Below are 23,146 nucleotides of genomic sequence, written 5' to 3'. Positions count from 1 at the left end.
TAAAGACGTAAGGAAATTCAGTTTCCCAAATAGGGTAGTTGATCATTGGAATGCAGTACGGAATGAAATAGTGTGTGCCAAAATAATTCATAAATTTAAGGATACGTATGATAAAAGTGATTTAATACACGGGACAGTTCGAGATTGACTCATTCCTGTCAAGATACAATTAGGTAAGAATAATTAGGTGAGGTAAGAACAATTAGCTGAGGTAAGAACACACACACACACACACACACACACACACACACACACACACACACACACACACACACACACACACACATTACTGCAGCACTCCACACAGCAGCGAAGAAGGCCCCTGTACAGCCGGCAGCTACACATTATGAGGAGTGGACACCACACCCAGTCTCTGAGAAACCAATGTGGTTTATGCTTGATATGTTCCTCAAGAAAATTTCCCCAGGAAACGTAAATTCTATGTGTTAAGGTGTGTAGTGCTGGATAATAAGAGATATGACTGTAAAAGACTTTCGTGGATTTAATGAGAAAGGAACTGAGCTTTTAATGTATTAAACATGTATATGGCGGCCACACTGAAAGTGTGGAACGTGTTCGAGTCAGGCAGTGCTGAATATTGTCCCATGTGGTTCATCATCTTCCTCTGATTTAATGACCTAAAAATACTAAAAAGAACTTATTAGATTACACCAAAAATATTCACTCACACTTCCTAAAACCAATACTCCTCTTGTATTAATTTTAGGTCTACGGCTTGGGACGTAGGAGGATAATAATGACTGCTTTTTGCTCACTCACAAAAATTGCTTTCACCAAATCTCTCGATGCTGTCCTACTTGAATCAGATATCAGAAATTCAGAGTGTCGTTTGTCGATCAGAGTATCGTATTAGCCTGACTCGGATTCAGTCAAAAATTTCCAAAAAAAAGCCAAGCAGAAGGTACTATTTGTTTTGAAAAGGCAAAATCTGCTTGCTCTCAGCAACATTTGGAAAATACTGCTGCGCTACTCACGCAGCCTTAGACCGTTACTTCTTGCGCAGCCAACTGTTATGCTAATCTGCCTCATAAAAAATCGTTTCCTCGAGTTACGGAAAAACTATTGGGAATTGCGGGTTGTCTATGAAATTAAAATAATTGAGGATTTTTATGCGATTTCCAAATTGGTGTCTGTCTTTCTTGTAACTACAAAATTGGCTGAGAAATCCAAAAAAGTTCGCTATTGTACTACAGAATTTTTGCTCCCGACCGCTGCCCCCATTTCTTGCTGATGCAATAAATCTCTATGGAACGTATGTCGGGGGTCCAAACTGTGATCAAATTTGGTGTTCTCGCTCGCTTCGCTCGCTGGAACAATAACAATGTTTTTCATACCACAATCATAAATAAGAATCGCCAGAAACCAGGCGTGCCTTAACCAATCATTATGATTGTTGAAGTTACTACCTTGATGGATGTTGTGAAAAGTGGTTAGAAAATTGAATGATCGAATTACCAGCATTTTAAAGGATATGGGTAGAAGTACAGCTTAAAGATAGAATCGTTGTTGAACAGGAAGGAGAGAATACGTGAAAAAAACATAACTTTCAGCAACACCACCGTTAATTTAATAACATTCGATGTAGAGCTATCTCTCTATCTATTTATACCCGGATGCCATAATCCCGTAATAGGTGGCTACAAACAAATCACCTTCATGCCTCTCTGTCCCCTGCCATTTCGTCGCCCACCTCCATCAAACACCCTCCTCTCTCATATGCCTCTGTACTCCATGTAAAAAATGACGGTTAATAAAACAAACGACAAAGTGACCAGAAATGAAGCTAGAGAAGACGGCTACAGACATTGGGCAAAATACCGTAAGAGTGCAATTGGCAAATAAAAAAATTGCGTCACCCCCTGTCAAAATCCTTAGAGATGTCAAGTGCAATGGCAAAGGTTTTAGTACTGAAAGGGAAGGGGGCCAAGAATCTTAAAGGTAATGTATGGAAACTGTCAGCACAGTGCTCCAGACAGAACCCAAATTCCTGCTCAGAAAGAAGATTATGAGCAGAAAGGTGGTTATCAATCTTCCTAAGAGGACAGATACAATAATTTTTAATACAAGAGATTAAAACAGTGGGGCAGTATTGAGAGACTTTAGAACGGTAACCCTTCTTAGGTATGAGCTAAATGAGAGCAAACTTCTAGTTAGCTGGGAGCATGCAACTTAGTAGACAGAGACAAAAGAGTGCCTCAATAAGGTATCAGCGACTCCTTTAGGATTTTACTCCTTTTTAGCGTTTACGGTAAAGATTGTAGTATGGTAGGTATGTCTTTAAAAAATAATAATTTAAGACATGAGGATATCTAGAACGAAGAAACGTGGAACAGCGCCGGAAACATTCAGTGCCAGAGGGTTGTTCAGCATTCGCTAGAGGAAGAGGCAGCAATAGAGAAGTCAAAGTGAAAGACAGGAGGAATAGAAGTAATAATAAATTTACGAGATATTTTGTTAGCAATATGTCAGAAGGAGCGAGAGGAGTTGAGACAAGTTTATTATATCTGGAACAAGTTGAACTGATTTTAGCAAGTGAGAGAACATAAATTGCATTATGGGAAGGAGAACCATTCTAGCATGTAATTCATGTGTATGTTGGTGCCAGAAACCACTGAAAGACACATTTTTCAATGGTCAGCATAAAACACCCATGATTAAAGCATTTTTAAAATAAATAAATGGACAAAAATATGGAATGTATAATGTATACATACTTGAGAGAACAACCTCCATTTACTAAAAGCACACTTGGATGTCTGTCGGTTCTGGAAGCAAAAATCATTCCAGGGAAGATAAAGCAAGTACTTCCAGAGGCCATCCCAATCAGCAGCATTGTAGTGTCATTGACGAGACTTCTCATGAGGGGTCACATGCCTTACTGGAGTGATAGGGCAGGTCACATAAACAAGACTGTGTTTAAAGGGACCCATAACTGGAAGAGAACAAAAGGGAGCATATTATATATATATATATATATATATATATATATATATATATATATATATATATATATATATATATATATATATATATATATATATATAGGGTCAGTGAAAAATATATATATATATATATATATATATATATATATATATATATATGAAGAGATCTTCGAGCAACCGGTCCTTTATACCCACTTGATGGGAAATCTCCGATGTGTAAATTTCGCGTCGACTGAGTAATGTTTACAGGTCATGCAATGAATTTAAATTTTCCATAACTTTACAACCAAAAAATTTTTTTTTAATTTGTTCCTAAAATATCCTTGGTAGTGCTCTTAATTGTTCATTAAATTTTCCTGTTTTCGGAATATTGCATACATCATTCACACTATTTTTTTCTTTACACATATTGATTGAATTCGTTGGCTATAACTTGATTTAGTTCAGAAACATGGCTGGTTGATCAGCCACTGGATGAGTTTTCTGGGTTGAAGTTGCCTAGTTGTGGAGTCGTGTTACGATTCCTTTACCACTAAAATGAAGCATCCTTGGAGGCTTGTGTGACTTTCACAGTGAAACAAGTGGCAAACATCTGGGACTGAGATAAGTTCCAGTTATTGATTATTGCCATCTTCTAGTAATGGTCAGGAAGTTACATACGGAGCAGGCAAAGTTGGAGAAAAACAAAAGAAGCATCTGGAAAAGCATTGGAAGACAGGAAAAGGTTCCAAAAACAACGACATGAGCTTTATGATACCTCCCACCGCGACTCACGCTGCTTGATGAAGATTAAAGAGGATCGGGATATTCTCATTGTTCAGCGCCAACCTGGCCGACCAGGAATCGCGACCGCAGTTACCAAAAACTGCTGTAAGAGGGAAAGGACAAATGAAAAGCAAAAGGGGCAACAAAAACGGAAGACGTGATCATTAAAAGAAAATGCTGCCTTGGCTGCAAAGGTGGAGCTTGAACCTTCGTCTAGTGCTAGCAGTCCTAAGTCACACAGTGAAGCTTCATTCGTGCCTTCAATTCTCTACGAACCAGGACCATCAAACTCATGGCCCTTACGTATTGCGGTTGTCAGTGGCCAGGTGGCTTCGGCTTTCGACGGGACTAACGTCAGTGATGGGAGAGTAGCTCGTATCCTAATACCTTTTACATCCCATTTTGGCCACAGCGTGAATAAGCTGGCTATCAGCACAAGCACTATCAGAAGGGAACGGAAAGCTCATAGAGCTTTGGCTGCAGAACTGAGACTAAAATTTTGTCCCACTGCTCCTTCCACTCTTCACTGGGATGGTAAACTCATGTCTGACATGACTGGTCGGGATGGCGTTCATTGTTTACCGATCAAGCGGTGACGAAAGTTTTGGTAGTACGCAAACTCGTTGATAGGTAGGCAGAACAGATGGCAGCCATTATTGGAACAGTCCTAAAAGAATGAAACATCGACGATTGCATCAAGTCCCTGTTTTTTTTTTAATACAACAGCAGTGAATAGTAGGAGGAAAGCCAGAATGTGCCTTAGGATTGAACAGATCCTGCAAAGCAATGTGGAACCTTAGGACTGAACAGATTACGAAATTGTGTTGGGAGCAGTGTTCAATTGCTTGGATCTAGAATAATCAGGAGGTCCAAACATAACCATTTTCATTCGTTGAATGCAGGGAATTCTGGCCAAAGGCTCGTCAGAATGAGTTTCAAATTGTCGTGGAAGATGAAAGAATGAGACTGGTTGTTGAACTATGGCGAGATGACGTCTTAACATTCCCTCTGCAACAACTCCACATCCAGCTGCCTCGAGATGATTATGAGGAACTACTGGAGTTAATAGTGGTGTTTTTAGAAGTGCCTTATGAACGCCCCACTGTTTCACTCATGGCACCAGAAACAACCCACCGAGCCAGGTGGATGGCGAGGCCATTTACGCTTTAGAGCTGTGGCTATTCAGGCACCAGTTTACTGACACAAGAAACCATCGCCAGTCCACCAGTCTCAGTCAAAACCAGACGGACAGTTTCTAGAACACTATCGGGGACCTGCATTTGTTTTTCGTCCAGTACTACGTTCGAGCAAGATGCGCTGTCGATAAACTCTCCACTGGTATTCATATGGACCTTACTTTATTACAGAAACTTCGGCTTAAATAGAATGCTATCATCAGAGGTACAGCTATTAAGATGTTTGGAAAACACCTATGGTACATATTGGAAATGACAGTTGGCCTGTCAGTTTTGACAAAGGTGTTTCTGTTTATGATGAATGGAATGTGGCTGCAAATATGGGCACAGTGCAGAGTCAAAACAATCCTTGCCACCGTGTTGCTCCTGAGAATGTAGCCGGAAAAACATTTCCAGAGCTGTTCACCACAAAGACCAAGGAAATATTCACCATGGATATTGGTTCTGAATCCCCACCGAACGATTCGGAGCAATGGCCGGAATCGAACTCCTATATGGCTGAAAAGGCATGCGTGGATAGCCGTATGGTAATCAACGATAGTGCAGCCTGAGTGTGGCGTTTCGAAGATCACATAATTCACGAGCTCAGGAAGGACAAGGAAGAGGGATCAGATGCAATGCATGCTCTGGGTAGTCAAAGAGGACTTCCGACTATACCCGAAAACAGCTAATAAGGGGAACATGCTAGAGTAAATCAGTAGAGTACAACACGATTCTGTGGAGTTTTGTAGAACAGAGAATATACAGTATAGTAGACATGTATGACTTAGAGGTGCGAATATACATATGAATACATATACGGTTAATCATTGATGTGAAAATATACAATTTTCAAGATATTTGGCACATATTTTAACAGTTTCATAAGCGTTGCGCGACCCCTAAACCTTTTGGGGATGCATTTCTCATGACGTGAGATCAGCTGACAAGCTGCTTGAACTAACTGGTGAAAAAATATTTTTTACCATGTAACCATGATTCATGATGCACCCTACTTAAAATACACACACACACACACACACACACACACACACACACACACACACACACACACACACACACACACACACACACACACACACTATACAACTAACTAACTAAAAAAAACAACTAACTAAAAAAACAAACAATGAGCCTCGGACAAGGACTGACCAAACGATGACGACCAAGGACCGGACAAAGGACATGGTTATTGGAACCTGGAATGTAAGGGGAGCGAATGATGAGGTGAAAGAGAGAGAGATTATCCAGGTGCTTGAGGGTGCGAAAGTGGATGTATGTGGAATAACTGAAATAAAATGGAGAGGAGAAAATGTGAGAGAATGGGAGTATGGATGGGGTATATGTGCAGGAGTAGGTGAGAATGAGAGGGCAAAGGAAGGAGTATGTATAGTTGTGAGTAAAAGATGGAAGAGGAACATAAGACAGTAAGGATCAGTTGGGTCAAGGATTGTGTGGGTAAAATTGAAAGTTGGAATACAAATGTGGACGATTGTGTGTGTGTATGCGCCAACGCAAGATCGTGCTAGAAGAGTGAGAGAAGAGTTCTGGACAAATGTAGAAGTGTGCATGGATAAGTTTGGAAGGAATGAGAGAGTGTTTTTGATTGGTGATATGAATGGTAAAGTTGGGAATGTGAAGGTGGATGGAATAGTTGGTGAGTGGGGTGTGCCTGCTGAGATAGATGAGAATGGGAGTGCGTTAGTGGACATTTGTGCTGGGAGGGGGTTGGTGATAGCCAATACCCTCTTCAGGCATAAAATGATCCACAGGTATACATGGCGAGTGATGAGAAGGGTGGGTGGTGAACTGAATGAAAGGAAGGCAATGATTGATTATGTGTGTGTGGATGAAAGGATGCGAAGATGTGTAATGGATGCAAGAGTTTATAGAGGTTGGGGGAGTGGACTTTCTGACCACTACTTGGTGGTGGCCAGAATTAGAATTCAAGTAAGATGGAGGAATAGAAGAAGGGAAAGACGAGAAGAAGGAGTAGTTGCAAGGAGAGTGGAAAGGTTTCAAGAGGATGAGAAAATGGCAGAGTATAAGAGAGAAGTGGAGGAACAATTGGGCAAATATGAATTGGAGCAGATGGGAGACGTGGAAGGTGTGTGTAGGATATTTACAGAAGAAATATGTGCAGCATGTGATGTGGTGTGTGGAAGGAAGGGAAGACGGAGGGGGGTGCAAGGAACAATGTGGTGGACTGAAGAGCTGAAACAGGCTGTGGCACAAAAGAAGAAAGCATACAATGAATGGATGAGAAATAGGGGCGTGGAAGAAGTTGAGAGGCGGAAGAAAGAGTTATATGTAGAAAGAAAGAGATAGGTGAAAAGATTAGTAAGAGAGAGTAAGAAGAGAGTGGATGAGGAATTTGGAAGGAATTTGAGTGTAAAATGGAGGGACTGTAAGAAAATGTTCTGGAATGAGGTGAAAAGAGTAAGACAGGGTGGAAGTGACGTTAGCAGGGGAGTGAAAGATAAAAATGGTAGATTACTAGTGGACAGGGGAGAAAAAGTGAGCAGATGGAGAGAACACTTTAAGGATTTGTTGAACGTAGAGGATGGAAGTAATGCGAGTATAAGTGGCTGGGGAATGGCTGGGAGAAGGAGGGAGGTGAGAAGACAGGAAGAAATCAGTAGGATAGAAGTTGTGGAAGCAATGAAGAAAGTTAAATCGGGGAAAGCCCCAGGAATTGATGGAGTGTGTGGTGAAATGCTGAAGCATGGGGGAGAGATAGTAGTAGAATGGATGTGGAAGATATGCAGATTGGCCTGGGAGGAAGGTAGAGTCCCGGAGGATTGGAAGTCAGGTATAATTATTCCCTTGTACAAAGGAAAAGGGGAAAAAGAAGTGTGTGGTAATCATAGGGGCATTTGTCTTCTTAGCATAATAGGAAAAGTGTATGGTAGGATACTTATTGACAGAGTTAGAGAAAGAACAGAGAAATTAGTTGGAGAAGAACAGGGAGGCTTTAGGAAGGGAAGAGGTTGTGTAGATCAGATATTCATTCTTAGATCTTTAGTGGAAAAGTTTCTAGAGAAGGGAAAGAAGTTGTATGCGGCTTTCATGGATTTGGAAAAAGCATATGACAGGGTGGATAGACAAGGATTGTGGAAAGTGTTAAGAATATATGGAGTAGATGGGTAGTTGTTGAATGCTGTGAAGAGTATGTATGATGGTGCGAAGGCTGCAGTGCGTGTGGATGGTGAACTAAGTGAATTTTTCTCTTTGAAAGTTGGATTGAAACAGGGATGTGTCATGTCTCCATGGTTGTTCAATCTGTACATGGATGGGGTAATAAAAGAGGTACAAGGTAGGGTAGTGGATGTTGGAGTGGCCCTGGTGAGAGAGGATAGTGTTTGGAAACTCTCTGTACTGTTGTTTGCAGATGATACTGTGTTGTTGAATGAAGACGGAGGGGAGCTGCAAGGCTTGGTGGATGAGTTTGGGAGAGTGTGTAAGAAACGGAATCTAAAGGTGAATGTAGGGAAGAGTAAAGTGATGGTCTTTGAGAGAGGTGAAGTCAGTGAATGTACAGCGAGGTTGGATGGTGAGGAATTGGAAAATGTGAGTACGTTTAAGTACTTGGGTAGTGTGATGAGTAAGGATGGAGGTTTGGAGGGTGAAGTGCTTGAAAGGTTACAGCAGGGAAGAAAGGTTGCTGGTTCTTTGAAAGCAGTGATAAGAAACAGGGAAGTGAGCATGGAAGTGAAAAAGTTACTACATGACAGTATTGTGATACCAACTCTAACGTACGGAAGTGAAGCTTGGACGTTGTTGGAAGGACACAAGTCAAGAGTGAGAGCAGTGGAAATGAGTTATTTAAGAGGAGCCTGTGGAGTCACATGGTGAGACAGGCTGACGAATGAGGATATAAAGGAGCGTTGTGGTGTTGATGTGGATGTGATAGGAAGCGTTATGAGAAACACACTGAGGTGGTTTGGCCATGTGGAGAGGATGGAGGATGAAAGACTGACGAAGAGAGTGTATGTGAGTGAGGTGGAGGGGGGAGGAGGGAGGGGGAGGCCGAGGATGAGATGGAGGGATGGAGTGGAGAGGTATATGAGAGAGGGGGGTGTGAGTTGGGAGCAGGGCAGTGAAATGGCGGGGGACAGGGCGACTTGGAGGCGATTTGTTTGTGGCCACCCCAAACGGGATTGAGGCGTCTGGCAATAGATAGACAGATAGATATATAGACAAACTGTCATGCTAACCATAGCTAGAGCATAGAGACCAGGAATGATATAAGTCTGGAAACACGAGAAAAACTTGTTGCACGCTTACACACATCAACTATCTTTGGCTTCGAAATTATGGAGGAAGTAGGAAACAGAGAAGAGTTTACCGTGAGCAGCTGAGTATCAGTCAGCTATAATAAGATAAGGCTTGGAGGAGTAAAGGTAGTCCTTAGCAGATCATTAAATGAAATGCCAAATTTTGTTGGCGAGTCCAACCATGCACAATTCTAACCAAATATGGACTATTTTGTGACTGTGTGCTCAAGAGTGAAGTGCTTGGTTGTAATATATTGAGTAGAGAAAATATGTGTAAACTTCTTGAATTATGGCAACTGTTACCCGTTGGTAATAGAGGTCAATTCTGAGAACTCTGAGATAATAAAATCTCTACGGAACAGTCAGCATAAGGGATGAGATGCGAAGTCAGCAGCGAATGTTACTTCATTAACACTGACAAAGTATATATACATATAGAAAACTATCTGTATGAACAGTCTGTCATTGTACAAATTACACCCTTCTAGCACAGTGATCTTGTCTGTGTGATCATCTCTATGTATCAACTGGTGTTATGTGGAAAAATGACCATGCTTTTTTTTTTTTTTTTTTTTTTGGGGGGGAGGGCTGTGTAATGCATTTACAAAAACAATTATATGGTGTATGTGTTTTGTGTACAAATCACACCGTTCAAATACGTAGTATCCATTAATGGCATAGATGATTCAATGGATAAAAGGACTGCCTCTCGGTGATGGAGCATAGTAACATCACCAGCAGAATGTTCCACCAAAGGATTCCATCGTCACAGTAAAATCTCTTATTTAACCTCCAGGTGGTGGGTGTTTTTTTGCACTTTCCTACTGCAGCCTAGAGGCAAATTTCTCAAAAAAACTCTAATTCACACTCTAATACCTCAGCAACAATGAAATTAGAATGTTCAAAAGAGCTTCTATTTCTCAAAGATTCTTTCTCTTTTAGTAAGTGTCCTCTTGTTGCTAGGTGGTGGCAATTTGGATTGAGGACGAGTTGAATGGAGGCAATTTTGGACTTTTAGCATACCTGTGTTTGGATGGCTGTGCCCTGTCACGGCCTCAGTGTGTGCACGTAAGGCGATCCAGCCCTCACTTTACCCTTAGCCAGCCATGTTTAGAGCCTGGCCTTTCTCAAGACCCCCAGTCTCCTCCCACTGCTGTCTTGGGTCATGTGTCATCACCTTCGTGCCTTAGTACATGATTGCACCCTTCTCTGCAGGGCGTTCCATGCTGGCCAGCTGTTACTGTGCACTGAAATGTGTGTGGCTGTAAGTAAGCTAAATGAAGAATAATGCATATTACTAGGGAAAGTATTTCCCCATCAGGTTTTTTGTAGAAGCTTCTCATTCCGTTCCTTAATGCAAAATGGCAAAAAAAAAAAAAATCATACATTACACTTCTTTTACTTTCTTCCACTTCTAAATCATTTTTTTTTTCTATGTATAGTTATTGTATAATAGCAACTTGTATTTTGTTTTTCTCTTGGAAGGAACAGTTTTGCATGCTCGTTGCTTTTGGTTCCTTCTTCCTCACATAAAAAATATATATATATAGTTTCATGCACAAGTGTCGCTGTCGTAAGATTTTTGAAGACCTCACTCCCCTACTTTTTCCCACTGTCATAATCAACATTTACTCCGATGGCACTGACTGAGGTGGTGACTAGCTGACTATATTCCAAGCCTCCACAAATGGGATAAATATTAAATAAATCACTTTGTTTGTCGTGAAAAACACATCACTCTAGTCACCGTTATTAATATTTCATAAATGAGAACGTCATAAATATAACACAACCATTGCTATCGTAAATGTTTCTCCAATTTCTTTCTCAGTCTAGAAAACACTTCACTTTCGTCACTACCGTTATTATTTCATAAACGTCATTATCGCAAATAGTACACAAATGCCACAGTTCTAAATATTTCACGAATGTCGCTTCGTCAGTACTAGGAAAACATAACAGTCCTAAGTATTTTACCAACGTCACTGTCGTAATATAGCCCTTTCCTTGTAAGGCACGTGGGTGGGGGTTCATTTGTGGGCTTAGAGGTTGCTTGGCCTGGACGGGCAGGTAAGAAATCAGATGGCGCGTCAGTTTGTTCCTTGACAACACTTACTCTTCGTAGGCAGACAGTGATTTATAGGTTCAAATGACGCGCCCTGCTGTGTCAGCTATTCGTAGGGAGGGGTATGGTGTGAAAAATTCCGGGGCAAGCATTCAAACAATAACGCGAAAGCGAGTGTGCCGATGGCAGAGGTCTGCAACCACCGGAGTCGGAGTTTCATCCCGTCTGTCAATGAAACCCTCCGCATAAGGGTTAACGCCTTTCTGATCAATGAGGTACTTTCTTAAAAAAATAATTCCTGCAACCTCCAAAAGATTTTATTCAGCTTATGAGGGGTATTTCGAACTGCTGGTGTAAAATGTAGTTTTTCTTAATGCTTCCACTTTTTAGATGCTCTATTAAGCTGAATTTAATCCTCTGTAGATAGCAAGAATTAAGTAATAAATAGGCTACGACATCAGACGAATGAAATAAATAATCAAAGCTTTCTAATGTGTACTATTTCCACCTGCCTAAAATAACCCAACATTATCATAGGGAATAATTTTTTTTTCCACAGGGTGCTACATTCCAATTATCCCATCGCAATAAATCAATCATTCGGCTTGTCTCTAATCATGTGTGTGTCTCTGCCTATGTATGCATATATATATAAATGTATGTATGTATTTATGTACATTTGTCTGTCTTGTCGTCACCAGGCACTACTCACCACTAACAAGCATATAAAAAAGGGCATATCTTACAAGTTCATTGAGGCTTGGCTGGGCACCGGACTCCTTACTTCTACAGGTATGTCCTTACACTCACAAAATACCTTTGTCCTTCCTGACCAAGCTCATGTTATGCAGGGAAAGTGACCGACATGGGGAAGTTTTGTTCTCTTTTCCTATTATTTCTACGAAAACATAACTTTACACCGAGTCAGAATTCTTTTGTATGGAAACATGACCTAGATCTCTTTATTAATTTCAATGTGTGAGTCAGAATTCTGTAACGCGGAAACGTAGCCTAGGTAACTATATCAGTTCATCTGTGGGTGGGTCAGAATGCTGTAGTATGGAAACGTGACCTAGGCAACTATATCAGATACTAGAGACTAGAGAATGCTGAACTCTGCTCTTTTTGAACATACAACAAAAATTAATCTTAAGGTTGGTGGGAAAGACACAGGAAGATCCAGCTTTGTTCCCTTTTCCTTCCCACGATAAAAAAGGTTGGTTGTCGAGGGAAGGATTGATGGCATGGCAATATTCTACACTCACCTTTGCCTGTCCTCCTTGCCAAGACAAAAATAAGTTTTCTCAAAGTAGCAAGAATAATGTTCATGAAGGAATTACAAGAATATGGTCAAACGCATTTTTCTCAGCCCATTTCCGAAACGTAAATGCATTTTATCTAAGGTGGGTTAGGTCAGTGATGTTAACTCTTGTAATTTTTTAGCACTATATTGTTTTCTGCGTTTTGTGTATGCTATTTCCCCAGTTTTTTATTTTTCTGCATATGTCGGTCAGAGGTTCAGTGTAAGATCGGATCTTCTGTCCATAGCAAGAGTTATCCCTGAACTTAACCCTTCTCTGTGTCAACCAATATGAAACAGGAAGGGATGCCGGTAATGACAACTGTGCATGTAAAATTGAAAGAGTTATATTGGTCTGTGTGTTTGTCACAGCATGTATGTACCGCACGATAAAGACGGATTTGCGCTATCGATCGATAGCACTGCACCTGAGGTTGACCCAGCCAAAATTTCTTTTGACCTTGGATCCAGTGTCATCATACTAATCGACTGATTTGTTATATTTGTGCTGATAAGGGATCATTAATGTTTATTATTATTAACATATGAATTCCATGTTTTTTTTTTTTTTTTTTACATGTTGCAAATATTCTGTTGAATGTGGCCGGACATTTTTTTCAGTTAATACCACTCTGGCAGTACTGTCACATCATTGCTATGATGTCATGACTTGTCACTGTTACATCATGTCAGTGATGTTATACCATGTTACGTCATGTCATTGTTTTGCTGTGTCATGTTACAGTATAATAGTACCGTCACGTCACGTCCTGTTATTGCCGACATGTCATGTCACTACTGTTATGCCATACTGTTATAAGGGGAAAGGCATCCCCTTCCCCTCAATTTCAGAGAGGAAATAATTTACATTTTGTGACTGTTCTTTGATGAGAAAGCGGTAGGCTGTGTGTGTGTGTGTGTGTGTGTGTGTGTGTGTGTGTGTGTGTGTGTGTGTGTGTGTGTGTGTGTGTGTGTGTGTGTGTTTGTGTGTGTGTGTGCTCCTCGTCAATAGGTAATATCATTAACATTCATGTACTAGCACGCAAACCTAGTTAAAACCATCAATATACTTCACCCCATTATTGCACTTCCTCCTGTAATTACTATCATCGTTGTGTCCACTCTATTTCAGTCACACTCCTACACTGCACTGTGCTTCCGCCATTCTCTTTCTCACCCAGACTCTCTCTTTCTCTCTGCTAACAGCACTTAGCTGAATATTCAAAATCCCTTCTCCTGACGCTGTTTCACCTCACCCAACGCCTCTCTGGCCTATCCTCTTATCCTAGCACCTCTATAACCCACTATACAGTAGTTTTCACTTCACACACACACACACACACACACACACACACACACACACACACACAGCCGGCTGATGTAACATCATACAACAGTGTGATAAAATGCAATTTTCGTCAGTGAAAATGGAGATGATTTGAGTCGTTTCCTTTGAAACAATTATACATTACAGTACTAACATGACATGTCGAGACTACGTGACGTGACGACAGTAACATGGCGTAGCACAGCAATGATATGACGTAACATGGTATAACGACACTTGCATTATGTAACAAGGCATGACATGACATAAAATGACAATACTGACTGAGAGTTATAACCTGAAAAACATATTTTTTATGATTGAGCTGACACTATAATCAACCATCCATTGGTGCTTTGTTGTAAACAAATCGTCTTTGAAAGTAATACGTTAATTGTTGAACCTTACCAGCCCCTCGCCAGCGCAGTTAAAACCCATCCACAGTCAACGCACAAACTTACCAAACTGTGAGCTGACATGGGATCAGTCTAAGGCACGGCACGAGTGATCATCAGAGCAGATCCAACTTTAGTGTGTCACACACATACACACACACACACAAACACACACAAATAAACCCAAGCACAACACTTATTTTTACATGCACTGATGACATTGCAGTCATCCTTTCCTGTTTCATATAGTATATATCTGGTCAACATAAGGAACGGTTAAGTTCAGTGCAGCACTGTTGTTGAACATAAGGTCTGGTCTTGCAGTGCATCTGAGATGGATTTATAAATGGAAGTCATGTGTCAGTTAGTGAAAACCTTAACGATTTTTGTCAGCACAGTTAAAACTCATCCATCGTCAGCACAAAAATGGATTGGTTTGTGCAGTGATGCTGGATCCATCTCTAGTGCAGGGTTATCAATTGATAGCGCAGATCCATTGTTACCACATGACATATACCATACATGCGTAAGTAGTTGGACATATTTAACAGCACCCACCTTAAACATGCAACATAGATTTGGCTTTGAACACACATTCTGGGACCACACAGAAATAGGAAGGTGAATGATGTAATCGGTGTCATTCTGTTTCCATATCAAAATTATTATTCCTTATCTGTTAAATCTTGTATTATGTACATGCACTTGCGGAAGGAGGGGTTCTGAGCACTCCAGGTGACGTGTATTCTCGTGTCAGAATCCGCGCCATAGTTTGAGGCCTACAAAAATATTGATCATCTCCGACAACCCATGCGTTGAGAGTCTGAGAGCGGCAAATTGCAATCAGTCACCTCTGAGACATGGTGGAGGTTAGATGTATTTTTTTTGTGACTTTGCTGTGTCCGATTCATCACCTCTATGTGCTGGCCACTCCACCTCAACCCATCACAAGCTGCCCATAGGCAAATCAGCATAGCTAGCCATTGGTTGGTTGCCAATGGATAGTTAAGCTGGGGGACCAAGTTGTGATCAGAGCTACTTCAGATACTTAAACACTGGCTAGCAGAGACACGTAAATAATTTAATTTTCTCACCTCCGTCCTCAACAATGCCTTCACCTAGAGACACGGACCCGTACTCTCGTTGGTTAAGGAAACTCTCAAACAATTTTCATAAGTGATTTAATTTGTTTACAACTTACTGTCATGTTTTGTCACATAAATCCTTCAAGTATTGTCATACTGTGCATAAATAATGTACGAAAGGATATCAACAACCTGTATCCAGAAAAAAATTTTTAAGGAAGAGGTGTTATGAACCTTCCTTAGTAGACGAGAATACAAGACCTGGCGACATTTGCTATGACAAGACGAAGGAGTGGTGATGATTACGATAGTTAATTAAATGTTCTAAGTTGTAGAGCTCCTGAGATTTGACAGTATGAAAATAAGAGATTTTGAATGAAAGCCCCATAGGGGCTGGTGACTCGTGGTGTAATATTGGCATAGGCTGTCAGTTAAGTTTATATGGAAATATACATGACAAGGAATGGATCCCTGTTTTAAGTTAAGAAAATGGTTTTATTCTACAGGTATTGTGATTTGCAATGTTCTGATTTTTAAAATTTAGTTTGTGAGGTCCATACGAACATTAAAAAAAAAAATGAAGACCTGCAAAAGTCATGTAAATGAAGGTGGAGCACTCACATGATGGTTCTGCTGCTTTCAAATATACGCGTACATATTTCTGGACCCTGGCTATCCCTTGTATTACCGAGAAATAGGATGACGATGATTATGAAAGTAGTAAATTGATAAAACTGATAATGATTATGTTTGACTAATGTGGTGTGTGTGTTATAAGGCAGCAAGTGGCATTCGCGGCGCAAGATGCTGACGCCAGCCTTCCACTTCAAGATCCTAGAGAATTTCATGGACGTAATCAACCAGCAGAGTGACAAGATGGTGGAGAAGCTGAGAGGCAAGGCAGACGGCAGCCTCTTTAACATAATCCCACACATCACTCTCTGCACACTGGACATCATATGTGGTGGGTGGGATAATATCTTTATTATGATGAGAGAACATAGGGTGGGTAGAATAATACCTTTAATGTGATCCATCTTCATTGCTGCCACACATTATACATGAAAATATATGTGAAGAATAGGAAAATACCTTTATTGTCACGATATCCTAATTACTGCGAGACATCACTTTCTGCACACTGGACATAACCTGTGGTGGGTACCGTATACTTTCCCTTGTTATAAGGTTATGAGACTTGGCTGAATATGTGACCATTGAACCTGGGAGGTACAGTTAGAAAATCAGTTATCACTGCAGTTTTCCCACCTAGCATCAACCTTAAGTTAAAAATCGGATGGTGCATGCAAACGTTACATGATAAGTTTTTGTGGACTTCAGACAAATTTAAAGGTAATGGTTTGATATTGGTAGGACCAAGGTTTGATTGAATTTATCGGTGTGAAGACGTTATGTGAACGATAAGTTTATACCAAAGAGTTTTTGTGATTTAGGACAGACTTTTAGCAACAGTGGTTACACCATGGCTTGGTTAGATTTAACGTTGTGCAGATGTAATGGAAAGCATGAATTTTTACTTGAGTTTTTGCTTACTCTAGGCAAACCCCAAGTTAACAGTTGGCTTGTGGTGATTCCATGGTTTGGTTAGATATAAAGGTGAACAGACGTAATGTAAAATATATTAGTCCTGGCTCTAGCGGGTCTTTCGTGTATTGTTGGCTACATATGAACGCGGATTGTAGCTTGCGTCTGGCAGTTGGTACGCCTGCAACCCGTGACGTATTCGCGTTTGTTGTGTCTAGGAGGATGAATACTTGGGTTGCCAATCACTAGTTAAAACTGACACGAACTATGAATCACATGTTTAGAGGGTAACCACATATACGAGTGTTTTCAATTAATGTCATAGCTCATATTGTTACTAGATACATTTCAACTACAGTGGTAAATGTTACAATGATTTTCGTGTCATAGACTGATCCAGTGGATGCTCGCAAGGCTTTAAAATCATTCCTCTCTTGTGTTGCCAGATGGTGGAGCACACTCTTAATCAATGTGTTGTTTGATACAAAAAACAGTTCATATCCACAAATCCTATAATGACAGTCTATTTCAAAAACTAATACGGCATATGCAGATATCTTTACTAGCTGTTATGACCTTTGTAAAGCATAATCCTCCCTTTCTGTTCTGGCAGTTTTTCATTGGTGGACACTTACTCCAATCTTCCTCTCCCCAACTCCTTCCCTAGAACCCCCTACCCCTCTCACTGTCAGAACAGTCAGTTCCTCTTCCTTCTCCCCCCCCCCTCCACTCCCCTCTGACTAAGGGAGGTTCCAAAATTTGCTCTCCTTCATCTTGTGCCCATAGTTGGGATTTCCCTTAATGATACTAGTGGGGTCAATTAGGTATTCCTAATGAAATTTTTTTTTTCTCTCTCTCTCTCTCTCTCTCTCTCTCTCTCTCTCTCTCTCGCTCTCTCTCAGTGACTTTAACTTAAAGTTTACATTCATAATATCTCGTAAGTAACCCATTTAGCCTCCTAAAATTCTGATTATTAAAACTAAACTTTTTATAAGAGGAGAGAAGCAAATAACGGAAGACGCAGGAAAATCTAATCAAGATAGTAAAGTTCCTCTTAATATAGATCCTCTTCCTAAGGCTAATATAGGAGAGGTTATGATAGAAGATGAATCACTAATATCTCTTTATCTAGCTAAGATAAATTCTCCAGTTATAGAAAATAAAATTTTACGAAATATGTAACATACTGTTAACAAGGTTGCAAAAATATAAAGAAATAAAATTAGTGTTAATTCATCTTATACAAACAATTTCTAAAATAAGATCCTTTGTATAAAATCCTGCTTAAAAAGGATTTCCACATAATGCTCGGTTTGCAAGGTTCATACATACAGAAGTCAGCGGTACAGAAGCCACTAATCTTCCTACGAGCCGAATATCTTGATGTTTCTTCATATTATGAATTATACCTCCAGCACAGATAAATAAAAGAGCTTTGAATAATGGATGTGTTAAAAGATGGAAAAAAGCAAGGTCTTTATATCCTAGAGACAAAATCCTTAGCATTACCCCCAGTTGACTGAGGGTGGATAAAGCAATGATTTTTTTCAAATCATATTCGAAATTAGCTCCAAGCCCGGATATAAACACTGCTAAAGAACTAAATCGTAAAAGAGCAGGCAAGATTGTTTCAGACAAAGCAGGTCTATATCGAATGTGCAGGTAAACTCCTGCTGTAACAAAAGTTGAAGAGCCAACTAATGCTGAAACTGGAGTTGGTGAAGCTATGGCAGCAGGGAGCCAGGCTTGGTTATTGGTGCAATACAATAAGCCGTTTTATTAATAATGTGAAGTTTTCGTCTAAGTAAAACACGTATAAAATAAAGTTTCAGCCTCCTTCAGCAAACATAAGAGCAATTCTTAAAAGAATAGTTACATCTCCAACTCGATTGGATAAAAAAGTTAATATACCAGCACTTGCAGATTTTTCATTTTGATAGTAAATTACGAAAGCGTAGGACACTAATCGTAAGCCATCTCATCGTAGGAGAATGCTAATTAAGTTTGGACTAATAATTAAGAAAACTGTGGACAAGACAAAATCTAGCACTAAAGATATTAATCGATCGATATTAGGATCTCCTGCTGTATATCTTCCTCTGTAGAAAAGGACCATAGCAGAAATAAGTATAACAAATTTTATAAATATTAAAGACATTCAGTAAAAAATATAAGTTGCGACAATAGATGATGAACTGATTGTTAAAATTTCTCATTCAGTAGCGTAGTATGTTTTGTCAAATAGACTATATTCGTTTTCGTTTTCGGTTTTAAAGGCTCCAACATGCTTACATGTGTCGGCCTTGGTCACCTAATGGCGGCTTTCCACGATGCACGATCCATTGCAGCCTCCCTGTTCAGTCCCTTAACCCTAAGATCACACTTAATGACCTCGTCCCATGTCTTTCTCGGTCTACCCCTCATAACCCCACCCCCAATATTAACACTTCTCACCTTCCTCACCCAATTATGATCCCCCATCCTCTCCACATGTCCAAACCACCTCAATCTACCTCCCCTCATCACAACACCAAAACACTCCAGTCCCATCCTACCTCTCAACTCTTCCATTGTAAACCCAGCCCCTCCAGGCCTTGGACGCAGGGACGCACTGCACATCCACCTAATCATTGTCATTTCTGTACGTCTGAGCCGGCGAATATCTTCCTCCTTCACTGCCCAGGTCTCACTGCCATACAGCATTACACTCCTAACACATGCTGCATACAAAGACCCCTTAGCACGTAGGGAGAGCCCTCTCGATGTCAGGAGAGGCAAGAGCTCCCTGAACTTCTTCCAACCACTTCTCACCCTAGCCACAGAGCTAGCTCCAGCCCCACCTCCAGCACACAACATGTCTCCCAAATAACAAAACTTTTCTACACACTCAAGAGATTCACTAGCAAGTTCAATCCTTTCACGTCTGACAATCTCCACCTGCTCACCCCGGCACGCCGTACACATAAAATCAGCATTATCTCGCAGTCTACCTCTGATACCACTACATCTCTTATGCACCCATTTATCACACACACCACACAAGATGGAATTACTTCCCACGCCCTTTTGGCAAACTGCACATGGCCACTCTCCCTCGTCTTTGACAGTACCGCCACCAACCCTAGATATCATCACTTTTGTTTTATCTGCATTTACCCTTAAACCCTTTTGCCCCATACCATCTCTCCACTTCCTAAACCTTTCCTCCGCCTCCCTTTCATTCTCTGCAATCAACACCACATCATCAGCATACAACAACTCCCACGGGAGTCCGTTTCTAAAGTCACGTGAAAGGGCTTCAAGTACCATGATAAACAACATGGGACTCAAGACTGACCCCTGATGCACACCAACATTCACGGAAAACTCATCACTCAAATCTCCATTCACTCTCACCTGGGTGTGAGCACCCATATACATGGCCATAACCACCCTAACCAGCCACTCCTCCAAGCCAAGCTTTCTCATTGCCCACTTCACCACCTCCCTAGGGACTCTGTCAAAGGCCTTTTCCATATCAACAAAAACAAAATAAAGATTCCTTCTCCTACCAATATATTTTTCCTGAAGCTGTCGAACAATGAATATGGCATCAGTGGTCCCCCTACCTGGCATGAACCCGAACTGCATCTCATCAATATTCACTCTTTCTCTAATCATACCTTCTAAAACTCTCTCCATTACCTTCATTATCTGATCTAAAAGCTTTATACCTCTATAATTTCCTCTTTCCAGGGCATCACCCTTCCCTTTATACACATTTACAATTACACTCTTCAGCCAATCATCTGGGACAACACACTCATAAATAATCCTATTTATCAGGTCAGTGACTAAACTCACCCCTATATCTCCTGAGGCCTTCAACATTTCGGCAGTCAACCCAGACACACCTGCTGCCTTCCCCACCCTCATCCTGCCTATTGCCTCACTCACAGTAGCAGTATCTATCAAAGGCCAAGGGCCAGACACTGGATCTGCTGGCTCCAAACCTTGCCTGTCCCAGTCAAACTTCTCATTCAACAACCGGTTATAATGCTCTCTCCATGCATCTTTAATATCCTCACTGTTCACCACTACCTTTCCTTCATCATTCTTCACACACTGCTCACCTATGATATCCCAATTATCCCTCTTCACCTGACCTGCCACCCTAAATATATTTTTCCTTTCCCCATGATTTAGGTTATCAAGTAATTGTCTCTGTGACTCAGACTTTGCCCTGTATACCTCTCTTCTAGCCCTACGCTTGGCAGCCAAATATTCCTCTTTGCTACCACTCTTCTTCCATTCCCAGAAAAGCCTTCTTTTCTCCTTAATTGCAGCTTCTACACCCTCATCCCACCACCAAGTTACTTTATGTCTTGGTGGTCCTCTTGTCCAGCCGCATGTTACATCAGTAACTCTCAAGAAATTGTTCTTGAGGGCTCTGTACTGTTCATTAACGCCTCTGTCTACAGCTCCATGTTCAGCCACCACTCTCCTCAACTCGCTGTAGAAGGCATCCCTTACTACTTGGTTTTTCAGCTTCCAGATTTTCCTCCTTGGTACATAAGTCCTCTTTTTCATCACTTGTTCTTTAAGCACCATATCACAAATCAACAGTTTGTGCTGCTGCACACACTCCTCACTTCCTATAACTTTACCATCCCTCACTAACCTCCTATCGGCCCTCCTAACCAGAAAATAATCTATCTGACTGCTATTTCCCCCAGACTCATACGTAATTAACCTACTGTCTCTTTTCCTAAAATATGTGTTGCACACAATCATGTCCGTTGCCTCCCCAAACTCGAGTATCCTTTCCCCTTCTGCATTCCTTAGACCATACACACATCCCCCATGCACTCCTTCATAACCTTGTGCTGCTTCACCTACATGACCATTTAAGTCCCCTCCCAAAATCACTATCTCATCATCCCGCATACCACCCACTACACGTATTAAATCATCCCAAAATCTATCTTTCTCTGATTCATCCAATCCTGCCTGTGGAGCATATGCCGATATAATCGCAGCTATCTTTCTTCCCAACAGAATTTTCACTACCAATATCCTATCGCTTACTCTCAAAACATTCATAACATATTCCACCCATTTCTCCGCAACCATCACACCAACACCTCCATATCCGTCTGTCCTCCCCTGCCATATATATATATATATATATATATACAGTACAGTGAAATTAATGAGAAAAATGTCAGGAAAACTATTCTTGTAAGGTGTATCAAAATTTTTCAAATCATGGTTTTGGATAAAATTTTTATTCTTTTTAGCACCACAAACTAACGTTTTAGGAATAAACTACCCGAATGAATTCAGTTAAAAAATACAGAGTTGTTTCGTTTTCAGTATATTTCAAATTTAGGTTATGCTGAAGTTTAAAGATACATTACCCAGACAAAGACATTTTAGATGAATGTCCATTGCAAATGCGTTCTGGCTGGAGAGTAGGCATAATTAGGTTTCTTTTCAAAATTAGAATATTTAAAGGAATTTAATGTAGTCTTAACACTAAATATTCTCGAACTTTTCCTGAACAACAAGAATAGAGAGCTCGGGAAAATACACCATGCTGACTAAGTGAGTAGAGATATAGAGTGTAAGCTGCTCTGAGAAAGATAGGAAGCTAATTCGTATGGCAGTTAAATTGTTTTGAATAACTACTCTTATAATTAGATTAATTTCTAACAAATTAATGTTGCTAATTAGTGTTGCTAATTATTAATAAAAATCACCAAATTCTCTCTCTCTCTCTCTCTCTCTCTCTCTCTCTCTCTCTCTCTCTCTCTCTCTCACTCACCACCTCACATCAGATCTTACCCGAGCTGAATGTCACCAGTCCATAGTGACACAGGGCGCTTGTAGAGCAGTGATATCATCTGGCACTATTACCATTGCATTAGTATCACAATTTTTGAGATGCCCAGCAGTAAGTGAATCCAATTCGTGAATAGATATACGAAGGTCAGCCTCTTCCAGCAATGATTGGAGGTGGTGGAAGTACCTTCATATACCCATACATGTCATAGATTCACTCACTGCTCGGCATCTAAATAATTGTGTTACCTCCAATGGTACTGAAGATATTGTCAGTCTTCTCTGCCAATTGCCAGTCTTTCAATAGCACGGTCTAGAAGAGCTGTAGGTACGAGCAGGGATAGGGGATACTATGAGATATGTACAATAGCTATCCAAAGAAAGTATCCAGGCCTTCACGATGCC

At 40.6% G+C, this 23,146-nt stretch overlaps 1 protein-coding gene across 1 annotated transcript in view; it reads left to right on the top strand.

Annotated features, from left to right (window-relative positions):
• The window catches only part of LOC145395503 (cytochrome P450 4C1-like), a 215,461-nt gene that overhangs the window by 61,636 nt on the left and 130,679 nt on the right, over positions 1-23,146 (top strand). The window contains exons 3-4 of the mRNA XM_080269111.1: positions 11,968-12,058; positions 16,152-16,337. Coding sequence (XP_080125237.1) covers positions 11,968-12,058; positions 16,152-16,337 — 277 coding nt within the window. The remainder of the gene's footprint in view (positions 1-11,967; positions 12,059-16,151; positions 16,338-23,146) is intronic.

Source organism: Coenobita brevimanus, chromosome 31, assembly GCF_032717465.1.
Source record: "Coenobita brevimanus isolate Jiangsu-jjx chromosome 31, ASM3271746v2, whole genome shotgun sequence".
NCBI lineage: Eukaryota > Metazoa > Arthropoda > Malacostraca > Decapoda > Coenobitidae > Coenobita > Coenobita brevimanus.
Note: the sequence above shows the minus strand (reverse complement) of the source record. Positions and strands in the feature narration are given on the sequence as shown.